This window comes from Glycine max, chromosome 17 (assembly GCF_000004515.6).
Source record: "Glycine max cultivar Williams 82 chromosome 17, Glycine_max_v4.0, whole genome shotgun sequence".
Taxonomy (NCBI): domain Eukaryota; kingdom Viridiplantae; phylum Streptophyta; class Magnoliopsida; order Fabales; family Fabaceae; genus Glycine; species Glycine max.
The window spans coordinates 39,732,227-39,744,149 of record NC_038253.2 but is presented as its reverse complement, the minus strand read 5'-3'; the positions used below and the strand labels follow the sequence as shown (position 1 = coordinate 39,744,149).

The following is an 11,923-nucleotide window of genomic DNA, read 5'->3' as shown; positions in this document are numbered from 1 at the left end:
CTTGCAAATAGTAGCAAATAGGAATAGGACAAGAGGATTTTGTGTAAGCGGGATTAACGTTTTAAATTGGCTTTATTACACTGTTTTGTTTGTACGAGGTCGTTTACTGTTGTCATTACAATTTGATTACTCTCTCTCCCGCCTCTATTATCACTTCCCTTGCTGCATATTTATATGTGTTTCTCTTAAAATTTAATTAGAACTTGTAACACTTCCATTTTTTAATATAAATAATAAAAATCTCTGGGTTTTTTTTAATATAAGCAAATTTTAATTAACAAAGTCTTATTTAATAAGATTATCCTCAAAATATCCTTCAATAAAAAAATGTTTGATATCAAATTTCAATTAAATATATATATATATTTTTTTAAAATAGCATTTTTAAACTGAGTAACTCACTTTACATAATAATATGCTCACCATAATATACACCAAAAAAAAATTACTCACCATAATATATAGTAAATGATTTAGTTATTAATAAGAAAATTAACAGATAATTTTTAAATAACTGTGATAATCTATTTTATCTTTCTTTAGAGAAATCAAGTCTATTTAATGAATAGTATTTGGTAACATGGTGAGATCAAACTCACTATAAATTTCTGAAACGACTAGTGGTTGTTTTTGTGTGGATTTCAACATAATTTTATTATCATTTTCGATTCTTATTGCTAATTTAAACTTTTTTTTTATATCATTCATTTATAGATGGTGTATAACAAGTTTATTAACTTTTTATAATTATTACTTAAAAAGAATCACATTTGATATGATTTCTAATTTATTGATAATGTATGGAGAATTAAACTTTTTTCTTTCTCTTTTATTTAAAACTAAATAAAAGTCGTGTATCTATATGTTGGTGGTTATAAAAGGGAAGATCAATGTACTGCTAAACAATTTTAGTTATGTAACATGAGAGCACAAAGTCAAACTTAAACGAATGCTAAAATTCTTGGCTCGGTGATTTCTACATAAAAGAAAAGTTATTCAGATATCGCGATACATATTTTTCATTTAAAACATGTTATTGAAATTAATTTAAACAAATCAATCGTATTTAAATATTTAAAATTAGTGTTTAGGGTATTTTTAAATTAAAACTAATTTTACCGACTTGTAAATTAAAGAGACACTTAAACCAAAATTCATAAAGTTTTTTTAGTGTGCACAAAAAATCATAATTTGTTCATATTTAGTTGAACCTATTATATACCTTAGTATCTCATAAAAAACGTGTATTCATGTTGATGCATATATATATAATTCGTACTCAAAATTCGCAGATTTTTTTTAAAAGATTTTTTTTATCTCAATACGAAGATGGGCATCAATGATTGAATTCGTAATAAAATAAATACGAACTCACGTATCAAAAATGTTAATTTATTGTGAATAAGAAAAATATCATTGGTAGTCTGCTAAGTTATTTTCTTCCAGAAAAAACTACTTATTTATTGCAGTGTCAGAAACAGTTAATTGGCGTTAAGTATTTTATCTTGCCGTGTTGAATTTTGTTGGTTGTATAATTAGTTTGACCATGGATTTCCAATGCTTAACGCCTTAACCTGCCAGAAAGTTCAGAAATTAAAGTGAAGAAATAAATAAAAGAATATATCGAAAAAAATTTAATGTTTATACACGGTTAAGTAAAAAAATAATTTTATATTATCATTTAATTATAAATTATTATTTAAATTATTTTAAAATAATTATTTTAAAAATTAATAAATTTATTATATATAATAAATTATGATCAGATAATTATATATAAAAATTTACAATGTTGATACATAATCATTTTTTCTCAAATGAAAAGAAGAAAATTCAAAAGTCAAAAGACGTCATAGTAATCTTCACCGTCTTATCCAACCAAACGAGACCAATTTATTATAGAGCCAAAATGTGCAATTCCCGAGGCTACTTTTGGTAGCGTGTTTGCTCAAAAAATTTCCCAATACAAAACACCTACTACTTTTTTCCCCCTCTATTACTTGTAAATTTTTCAAAAAAAAAAAAAAATCAAGCAAGGAATTTCGGATTTGGTCTTTGGCTAGTAGTTTAGATACTTTAATAACGAGTAATAAAAACAAAATAAATGATGTTATCATGCTATGATTTGATTTTTTTATAATTGAATCAAATTATTGTTCATCTCATATTTGTATTTTTTTTGGATAATATCACATATGTTTTAAATTAGAGAGAGAATATATTTGGATGAAATAAAGGAAATAATGGGCTTGAATGCCAATGAGTTTACTAATGGGCCCTTTGCCATTCCCTTTATGGTGACTGGTGAGCAGTATTTGATTAACTCCTCCCAACTCCCAAAAAAACTAATATTGTATTTTAATATACTACTATTACTACTTGTAAGATACTCCTTAAGTAGTAATTCGGTTTGAAAACCTTTATCTAAAAAACGGATTTTGGTTGATAAAAAAATACTTAATTCAGATAGTACATGTCTAATTCTTCTTACAAATATGTTAGCCAGTTATATAAGAAGTAAAAACTACTTTGTTTTGTAAAAAAAAAAAAGAAGTAAAAACTACCAATTGATGGGTGAATGCCTGTCTTTTATCTCTCGAAAAAAATAAAAGCTGTCTTTTATCTTTTAAAAAAATATGAATAATAAATTAGAAAAATATAAAGTTTATTTTACAGAAACATGTATTTGTTTTGCTTTGACGAACTCAGTTTGGTACGAATGAACAATTCTATTTTTATTTAAAATGAAATTTTTAGATTCAACTCTCGTGCATATAAAAAAATCTCACTAGAAAAACTAGTCTTGCAATATTATATTATATATTTTCACCTCAAATAAAATTGTCTGTAATATGAAAATATTTGCAATCCTAAATGAAATAAAATTACAATATTTTTTTATCAGCAAAGTTACAAGAATATGACCGATACGCATTCAACTGTATGCTTTTACTGCTAAAGCAACAAAAAATTAGACATCTTTTTTTAGATAAATTAGACGTCTTTTGTATTGTAATTAGTTACATTGTTATTGATATATTCATTAATAATTTAAAAATAAAGAATTGGGTTAATGTTCCTTATTCTACCAAGCAAAACTTACATGTATTTTCATAAATAATATGGATATATGGGACTAAGCGGATTAGAACTAGTTAAAACGTCTGTGTATTTAAATGTGAGCTTATTTGGCTCGATCCATTTAATTCACAGGTTAGATGAGTTTGGTTCGCGAGTTAACAAGCCAACCCTTGCACTAAATATTTTTTTAATGTTATTTATTATTTTATATTTTACACTTTTATTTACTTAAAACTACCTCTTGTGGTTAGGATCCTTAAAATTTTAGATAGCTAATACTTGGTGTTTAGTATATTTGACCTCTTTCTTAGAATTTTTATATTTATATTTTTTTATATAAAAACAAAGATATTTAAAGAATTATATTTTATTTGATGCTTAAGTGATGCAACAAAAGTTTTATTTTAAATTTTACTATTTCATTAATTAAGTTTTATTTTAAATTTTACTATTTCATTAATTATTGTATGTTTTATTATATTTTTCATTAATCTTATGTTACATATTTTGTATTTCTAATTAAAAATAATTTATTTTTATCATATTTTAATAATTTTTTATTTGGTTTACAATTTTTAATTTATTTTTTTATTATTGGGCCTGCGAACCAATTCAATTTTTAAGTTTGAAGCCCACATTGCTAAACAAGCCTTTTCTAATTTCATTCTAATATACAATTGAGCTTTTTTACAATATGAGGGAAACTCTTTCTTTTTGTACCTCTTCAATCTTTCTCTTCAAATCCTTTTTTTTTTTTGGCAATTTTATAATACCTAAAATACCTATCTCTTCTTCCTAAAGTGAACCCCTCTTTCTCCCTTATGCACATCACTCTCATTCTCACACCCTTTTTTGGATAATTAAACTCCACCATGCATTTCCCACCTCTAATGATTCTTAGTGTATCTTTCCCCTTTGGCAGCCCAATGTATTTCTCTTCATCACTCACCTCCTTTGTCTAGTGTGTCGGTGGGTTACTTCTCTTTGTTATTCTCAAATTCACTAGAAACTAGTTCCGAAATGCAGAACCATACATTAAATTTAATATGATGGTGTTAGTTACATATTAATTTTAGATTGTGTATGAAATCTAGTAAAATATTGTAGAATCATATCATTAAAACTATGTAAATATGTGTATTTAGGTATATATGTAAACAATGTTTATGCATCTAGAGGGAATAAAAGATCTAATAATTATATGTTGAAGAATGTTATTGAGATCTCACATCAATTGAAAAATATGTTCCATATAATTCCTATGGGACTTGGATAATTCTCGTCTAATAGGTTGGTTTTGTGAGGGTAGAGTTTATGTCATAAAGACACTCACCTCCTTTGCCTAGTGTGTTGACCAATAAGTTTTGTGTGCTTTTTTTTTCCCGTTATTCATAGATTCACTAGAAACTAGTTATGAAAAGCATAACCACAAATTAAGTACTGATAGGACAATACTAGTTATGCATTAACTTTACCTTATGTAGAAAAATCTTGTACAATCATATCATTAAACTGATGTAAATATGTGTATTTAGGTATATGTAAACAATATTTATGCATCTAGATGGAATAAAAAAATCTAATAATGATATGGCAAAGAATGTTGTTGAGATCTAACATAAGTTGAAATATGATTGATATAGTCCTTGAAGGACTTAGTTAGTTCTTATATAATAGATTAGTTCTATGAGATTGAGTTATGTCATGAATTTAAATTTTAAAATAATATCAGAATTTATTTTTTAGATTTTTTTTTGTTAACTTAGAGGGGTTAACAGCTCAAAAAAATCAAAAGAACACACATACACCCGCTCCTAATGCTGACTTTGTCTATATTCTAGATGTTTATTCCTTGTCATGGGATTATATTATGTTTCAGACTTCAAATATTTAGTCTCATGTATTAAAAAACGTGTGTTGAGATCATACACTAACTAAAGATATGATCAATGTAATATTTCTTATAAAAGTGTAGTGAGACTATACATTAAATAAATATATAATCAATATAATCTTTATAAGATTTAACTTTTTTCACCTTATATGTAAATTTTGTGAAAATGAATAAGACTTACCCTATGTTTTGGTTAATTTAGGAGGAAAAGATTTGGGAAGGAAAGATTTAGGAGTGATTTTAGTTATTTCCTTTGTTTGGAGGAGAATTGGGAAGAAAAAGTTACAAATATTCATGACTCTCACCATATTCTGTTTCATTCTACTTTACAAATATTGCCTAAAAAATAAAAATAACATAAAACTATAAAAGTAATAATATCAAAATACTTTTTTCTAGAAATAATAATAAAATAAAAACAACAATTTGTTAATCAATATAAAAATATTTTCATATAATTTATTTTTACTCTCTTTTCCCCTCACCCAAATCAGTGAAGAGAAATCTTTCCATTCCTCTCCTTTTTATATTTTTTTACCCTATTTCTCTTTTATTTCTATCATTTTTATTTGTTTCCTTCCTACCCCATTCCCCAGTTTCCCCTACTTCATTCTTAATCCGAACGAAATATTAAAGCTTAAATTTTAAGAAATCCATACAATACTCGAATTTTCCTTTTAAATAAAATCGACTAACTTACTTAAAACTCGTTTTTATTAATAAAACTAACATTAAGAAACCTTGATTAAACAACCTAATTATGTATTTATTAAATTTGTACTTAGTCAAGGAAATGCTTTTTGTATAAACTATTTCTACAATAGAAAAGAAAATATAATTAAACTATTTGTATATAAGCTATAGGCTATTTTCATAATCTATCCTAAAGAACTTTCTGAAACAAGATTAAAATATCTTATGAAGACATCATAAATCCAAATAAACTATTTTTTAAACACAGCCTAAATTTGTCACAAATAAATTATTTAAAAGAAAATACAATGAATGACAGATATTTTACATTAATGATTAACCGTTTCAATCTTGCATTATTTAAACCATTTTCTTGCGCTATACTACCAAATACCAATCCAGTTTAACCCATTGATCAATCACACATAAATCGACCAAGAGCAAAAATAATATGAGCAATGTATAAAAAATTTCATAAATGTAAAACAAGCCTTGTCAACTACAGTTAAGAAATGTTCCTTTATCCACCACACCAATCATCTCATGTGTCACTTTAACCGGAGATCATTGGCTTCTACAAGTAAACAAAAAATTTGATAATAAGAAATTTGGCTAAGGCTTAAGAAGATGGGCCATTTAGTAAGCAGCAAAGCACCAGAGACTTCAGCTACAATTCAGCAGAATTTTCTGATTAAATTGTGCCACTTTCCTTTACCTCAATGTTCATCTTCTAAGAGAAAATATGAAAATATTTTTGATACAAGTCTCAGGTTGCCAAGCCCGTTGTCTTACAAATGGGACACAAATTCTTATGCATTAGCCACTGTTTAATACAATCTCTATGGTAATCATGCCCACAATCCAGTGATCCTAAATCATCCCCATCTTTATACTCCTCCTGCACATAACATAACTCAACTTATAAGACCAATATGAAAGATGTTAAAGTAATCAACTAATCATAACTCAAGTTATAAGACCAATGTGTATATGAACAAAATAATCATAACTCAAAGTATAATAAGAATAAGGCCAATGTGTTATGTGCACATGCATGCTGAGGACAAAGAATCAGCTAGCTAAGTTTACCTGACAAACACAGCATGGTTCTGCCTCATGCTGAGAATCTGGTTCAGCTGAATACTTCTTCTTTTTCAAAAGTTTCGATACAATCTCCTCACTTAATCCAGTGCTCACATTTCCAATGCGTTCTTCCAGAGCCAATAGCTCCTATTATGTCCATAAGCGTTACATAATAAGAAACTCATAAAATAAAGCATCAAGCATCAACTTCTAATACAAGCAAAGTGGCAAAAGGACACAGAGGAGTATATATACACATGTGTAATGTGTTAAAACATATGCATATGCATACAAATGTAGAAATAAGTAATTTTAAGTCTTTACCTCATAGGACATGTTATCCACATCAAGTCGCATATCCCTGTGTCGATCATGAATATCAGCAATTCCAGAGAACACTGAAGGGTCAAGGATCATAACATCCTGTCATAGAATCCAACCACACATCTTACAATACTAGTATAAATATATCAGTTCAAATAGCTCGTATGCAACCAAGAATAGATGAAATAAACAGATAGCAACCCATATCACTTTCAAGCTGGTTGATGTTGATTGCAGATGCAATTTCCCCAAATCAAAACAAAATCCATAGAAATTTAAAACTTTCAAGTTCACCCTCAGTTTTTTGCATAGAGAGACGGATCAGGGGATAAAAAAGGGGCCAAGAAAGCTTTACTCAACATCAGTGCATTGTCAACATACAACATTAATTCCCGCGAATTACTGCATTTATTCGACTAATCCATAAACCACGAAAATCTCTTTTTTTCCTATCTCTATCCCGATGCAGATGTGTTAGGTCCAAGAGAACAATATTTATAAAAGAAAATAAAAATATTGCAACTCCCAAAAGTGTTAAAGTAATAGAGCTTGGAAATTGTCTTCAGAAGGTATCATTGGCTTATATTCAGAATAAAAGTTAAATTGTTTTAAAAAATTTAACCAAAGTGGCAACTCAAGCAATTCAATCAAACCTAGTGTGATGATTGACCATAAGAGTAAGGTCTAATCACATTTGCTCCTATACTTTTTATTTTGCTTACTTTACTATAAATCATTACCAATTGTTATATTCAAAACCTTACCTCATCCAGCCTGGAGTTTTCCTTAAAATAACTCCTGATCCTAAGATCAAATATATAATTTCAACAAAAAAGTGCTATTTCAAAGAAAAAACGAGGCTGATAGCAGCAGAACACATGCCAGCTTACATCTAAGACACATATTAAAGAATCAATCTTTTCCAGCAGTTACACCTACAATAATAATGATATGCAGGAGAAGAAAGAGCTGAATACAGACCTCAGATACAAGTCTACTACTTCCTTCACCAGCAACAACCAAAGATTGTAACGAATATGGAATTCCAAATTCACTATCACCTTGCCTCTCGAACGGGTTTACCCCAGATGACAGTCCCCTTGATTCAGATGAAGTAGGAGGACCACGGAAGGGAGTATAACTATTGCTTGAACTTCCAGCAGCTTCCAAACCAGGAGAAAACAAGGACCGACGAACATATTCAGATAATCTGCGCGGATACTGCTGAGGATTAGGGCGAGAAACCCACGCCGAAGCAGGTGGTGGATTGACAGCTGGATTTGAGCCTGTCCGCGATGAAGAACCAACATTTCCTGGAATACTTAAATTTGCATTATTTGAAGTTCTAGCTGGATTCCGAACAACGTTTCTTAAGTTGGTTGCAGGCACAAACATTGGGTATTCTATAATGTTTCTAGGCATACTTCTTGAGCTTGCTTCCTCATTTGGTAGATTATTTCTATCTGCACACATAACTGAGTTTGAGGAATGGTTGTTTGTTGAACTGGAACCACCACTCCACCTGAATGACTGTGCATTCCTTGGTAAAGCAGGAACATGAATAACAAGGGGCTGACTTTGAGGAACCATAGTATCAACAGGTGGCACTGCCCTCAAGTCAAAAGAATTATCAACAGGATGAAATCGTTGCAATATAGGAGAGGGTGATGAAACACCAGAACTCCTAATAACATTCCCACTTGAGATTGCAGTGGGAGGAACAGAAATTTGTTGACTTGAAGGACTTGTCCTCGGACGAAAATTTCTGTGGAAACTTCCTGAGCTTCTTGCTACATTTGACACAGGAATGCTTTCAGAGGATCCATCCCCTGTACTCAGGCCAAGTCTCGCATTTACCTGATCCGTTGGGGCAGATCTGTTAAAACTGATCCCCCCATAAGCCTGAGTAGGAAGAGTGTTCCAAGTACTACCATCTGTATGCTGACTATAGCTAGAACTTCCACCATCTGAAGATTGTCCAACATTTCGTTCAACAGCCTTTCTTTTACAAGATACACGGCGGGTGTCTAGAGAACAACCTGGCCTACCATCAGTTTCCTCACCTAAAAAGCCATTAGCAGTTCCAGAAGGAAGCAGAAAAGGACCAGAACCAACTGTTGGTGCAACATGCTCATTTAACGGTCCACTAGACTTGATCAAGCTAGGAGGTCGTTCCACATGATAGCTGTTATCAGTACCACTATCGGCTAAACTTGCGTTTAAGTTGAGGTTCTGTGGCACCAAGTGAGAACTGGAGCTGCGTATATGCATAGGACTTGTATTGACGTTGTCCAATGAAAAGGCATTGTTTGATTCAAAGCGCCTTTCTTCAAGTCTTGGACCAGCTATAGCACCGGAACTTAATGAAGACAATAATCCTAGCTCTCTTTTCTGCTCATTGTTGGCAACCCCATTCTGTGTATTACTGGAACTTGGCTCGCCTATGCTCCATCCACTCAAGTTCTGCCATTCATTGTTTATAGAATTCATGTGAGATGGGTTTATATCACTGGGGGAAAGTACAAATTGATTTTCTGCAGGATTCCGCATATTATTCCAGAATATATGTGGTTCAACTGTAGCAGCACTTGATGTAGATCCACAATCAAATTCTATGGTTTCTGGCAAGGAACCAATTGTACCTCTCTGCCCTTGCATTGGAGATATGTAAAAGTTTCCGAACTCAAATTAAATATACGAAAGGAATTCCTCAATAAAGCAGCAAGGAACACGCTCACTCAGCTTAGCAGATCTGTCCAACAAACAGGAAATTAAATATTAGACATTGAAAATGCACATACCCTATTCACTAACAGTAAAATACCGTAAGTCACATCAAATAGTGATCATTGTGGAAACCCAGTTTGGGATAATTATTTCAAAATTCATTATGTTATTGTCACTCAAACTCTAAACTCCTAAAAGCAACAGTTATCCCAAGTTTGAATGTTCCCACTTCCTTTATAATGCACCAGTCTCAATTGCATATCTATTAGTAAACTATGAATTGTAGTAGAAGCAGGACTTGAGCTCTATATTGGCTCTCTTTATAAACTAGCACTGAAAGCAAAGTCTGGTGATCATAACATGAAAGCAACAAGAAATAATTAAAATCTTTATTAGGTGATAGCATACAAGATTTCCATCAATATCAAGACACATAGGCAGTATCTGTTGAAAGCTGAAACCATAATGGAGGAAGGTTGAAGCAACATTATCTGTATTTGTTTCAGGAAATTGTTATACATCAACAGCAATATTTGGACAATAGAGTAACTTCATGCGTTGTCCATACAAATTTTAGATTATGGCACAAACAAATAAAATGAATACTACATTTTTATCATATACACCAATAAAATCAATGTAAAACTAAGCTTCCTAAACACTAAGCTTAGGATGAAGAACAAGGAGACTATTTCCAAACACCACAAGCAACAAACATCACAACACAAACACCTCTTTTATCAACTAAGGAACCCTACAGTACAAAACCCAATAATGCAGCATTACCAATTGATTAACACCAAAGAAAATACAGACCCAGCAGAGAAAGAAGACAATTATCACGAAGCACAACAATAAAGTCAACTCCTTTTTTACAAAAGATAATCAACAAAACAGAACAAAAAAAAATGTTTTTTTTTTTGCCAAGATCAGCAAAACTCTTGCAACGTTTAAAAAACAGGATGGATTAAACAATTCAACGCAACAAAAACCAGCATAGTTTCTCAGGGGCAAAAAAGCATGTAAAATCATTAGGAAAAGGATGAATACTCCAATCAAACCCCAAGAAAATTATTAAAAACCCAGAAAAAATTCAAACTTTATAGGTTTTGAATCCTGAAAAACCATAGACTGATCAGACAAATGGAAAATGAAGAAAAGGGTGCAGGAAACTTACAGGAACAAAACGAAACAACACCGATCTATCAGAAAAAATATCAAAGGATGACTAACTGAGAGAATAAGCAAAGAAAGCACCCCATCCCATGTTTTGTTGTGGATGCTTTTTTTCTTTTTTTTTATTGGATTTATTTATTATTCCCCTTTTCACACTTGAGGAGGAAAAAAAAAACAAAGAGAGGTGAGAACAAAACTGACAAATGGAAAGGGGAAGAAGAAGAAAAGAGAAGAGAAAAGAGGGTACTCTAGGTGGAGGATGAAGAAGAAAATGATATCAAAAATATGAGATAGGAAAGATGAGAGAAGAGATTAAAGAGAGAGTAATATTCAATTTTAAGAAAAATAAAATAAAATAAAAACAGCCGAATAGGAGAGAGAGGGTGTTTATGCAAAAGTCATAGCCTTGGAGGTGGAGACACCAGCTTCTATTGCAAAATGATATTTACTGTTTTTTTTTTTGTTTATTGGACTTTTGTGATAAATTAATATTTTTTCAGAAAATCTGACTAATAATTTTAGTGTGATTCTCTTCTTTCAATTTTTTTTTTTTATTTACGCAATTCAAATCCCAAACATTACCTAAGAAAATTGAATTAAAAACCACTCAAACCATTAACTAATTAATTGGTATTTACTGTTTATTTATTATTATCATTTACATTTTTCACACTCACAAATAACATTATTTTATTGGTGGCATTAAGTGAATTATTAATGATGGTAATTTGGTGATTATACTAGTATTTTAGGTAACTGGTAATGTGACCAAAGGTTGAAAGGGTGTGCCTGTTGGCCCTTGTTGGCCCTTGTTTGGCAGCTTACCAAATGGGTGATGCTTGCATTGCATGGGTCCTTCTTTTTTCTGATTTTTCTCTCCATGAAATTAAGAAATGCATCATCTCTCTCTCTGCCTTCTGTCTCCAAACACAACAAAATAACATA

General features: G+C 30.6%; 1 protein-coding gene across 1 annotated transcript; it reads right to left on the bottom strand.

The window, feature by feature from the left end:
* Positions 1-6,120: 6,120 nt before the first annotated feature.
* LOC100791026 (probable E3 ubiquitin-protein ligase RHG1A) lies at positions 6,121-11,335 on the bottom strand. Its single transcript, XM_014769899.2, has 4 exons — positions 10,980-11,335; positions 7,076-9,827; positions 6,758-6,898; positions 6,121-6,566 (listed from the first exon to the last, which is right to left on the bottom strand). The coding sequence occupies exon 2, from the start codon at positions 9,731-9,733 to the stop codon at positions 7,988-7,990; it is 1,746 nt and encodes a 581-aa protein (XP_014625385.2). The 5' UTR covers positions 9,734-9,827; positions 10,980-11,335; the 3' UTR covers positions 6,121-6,566; positions 6,758-6,898; positions 7,076-7,987.
* Between the last annotated feature and the right edge of the window lie 588 nt (positions 11,336-11,923).

Excerpts from the sequence above, each read along its gene's own strand:
- LOC100791026 (XM_014769899.2), bottom strand. The coding sequence starts at position 9,733 with ATGCAAGGGCAGAGAGGTACAATTGGTTCCTTGCCAGAAACCATAGAA.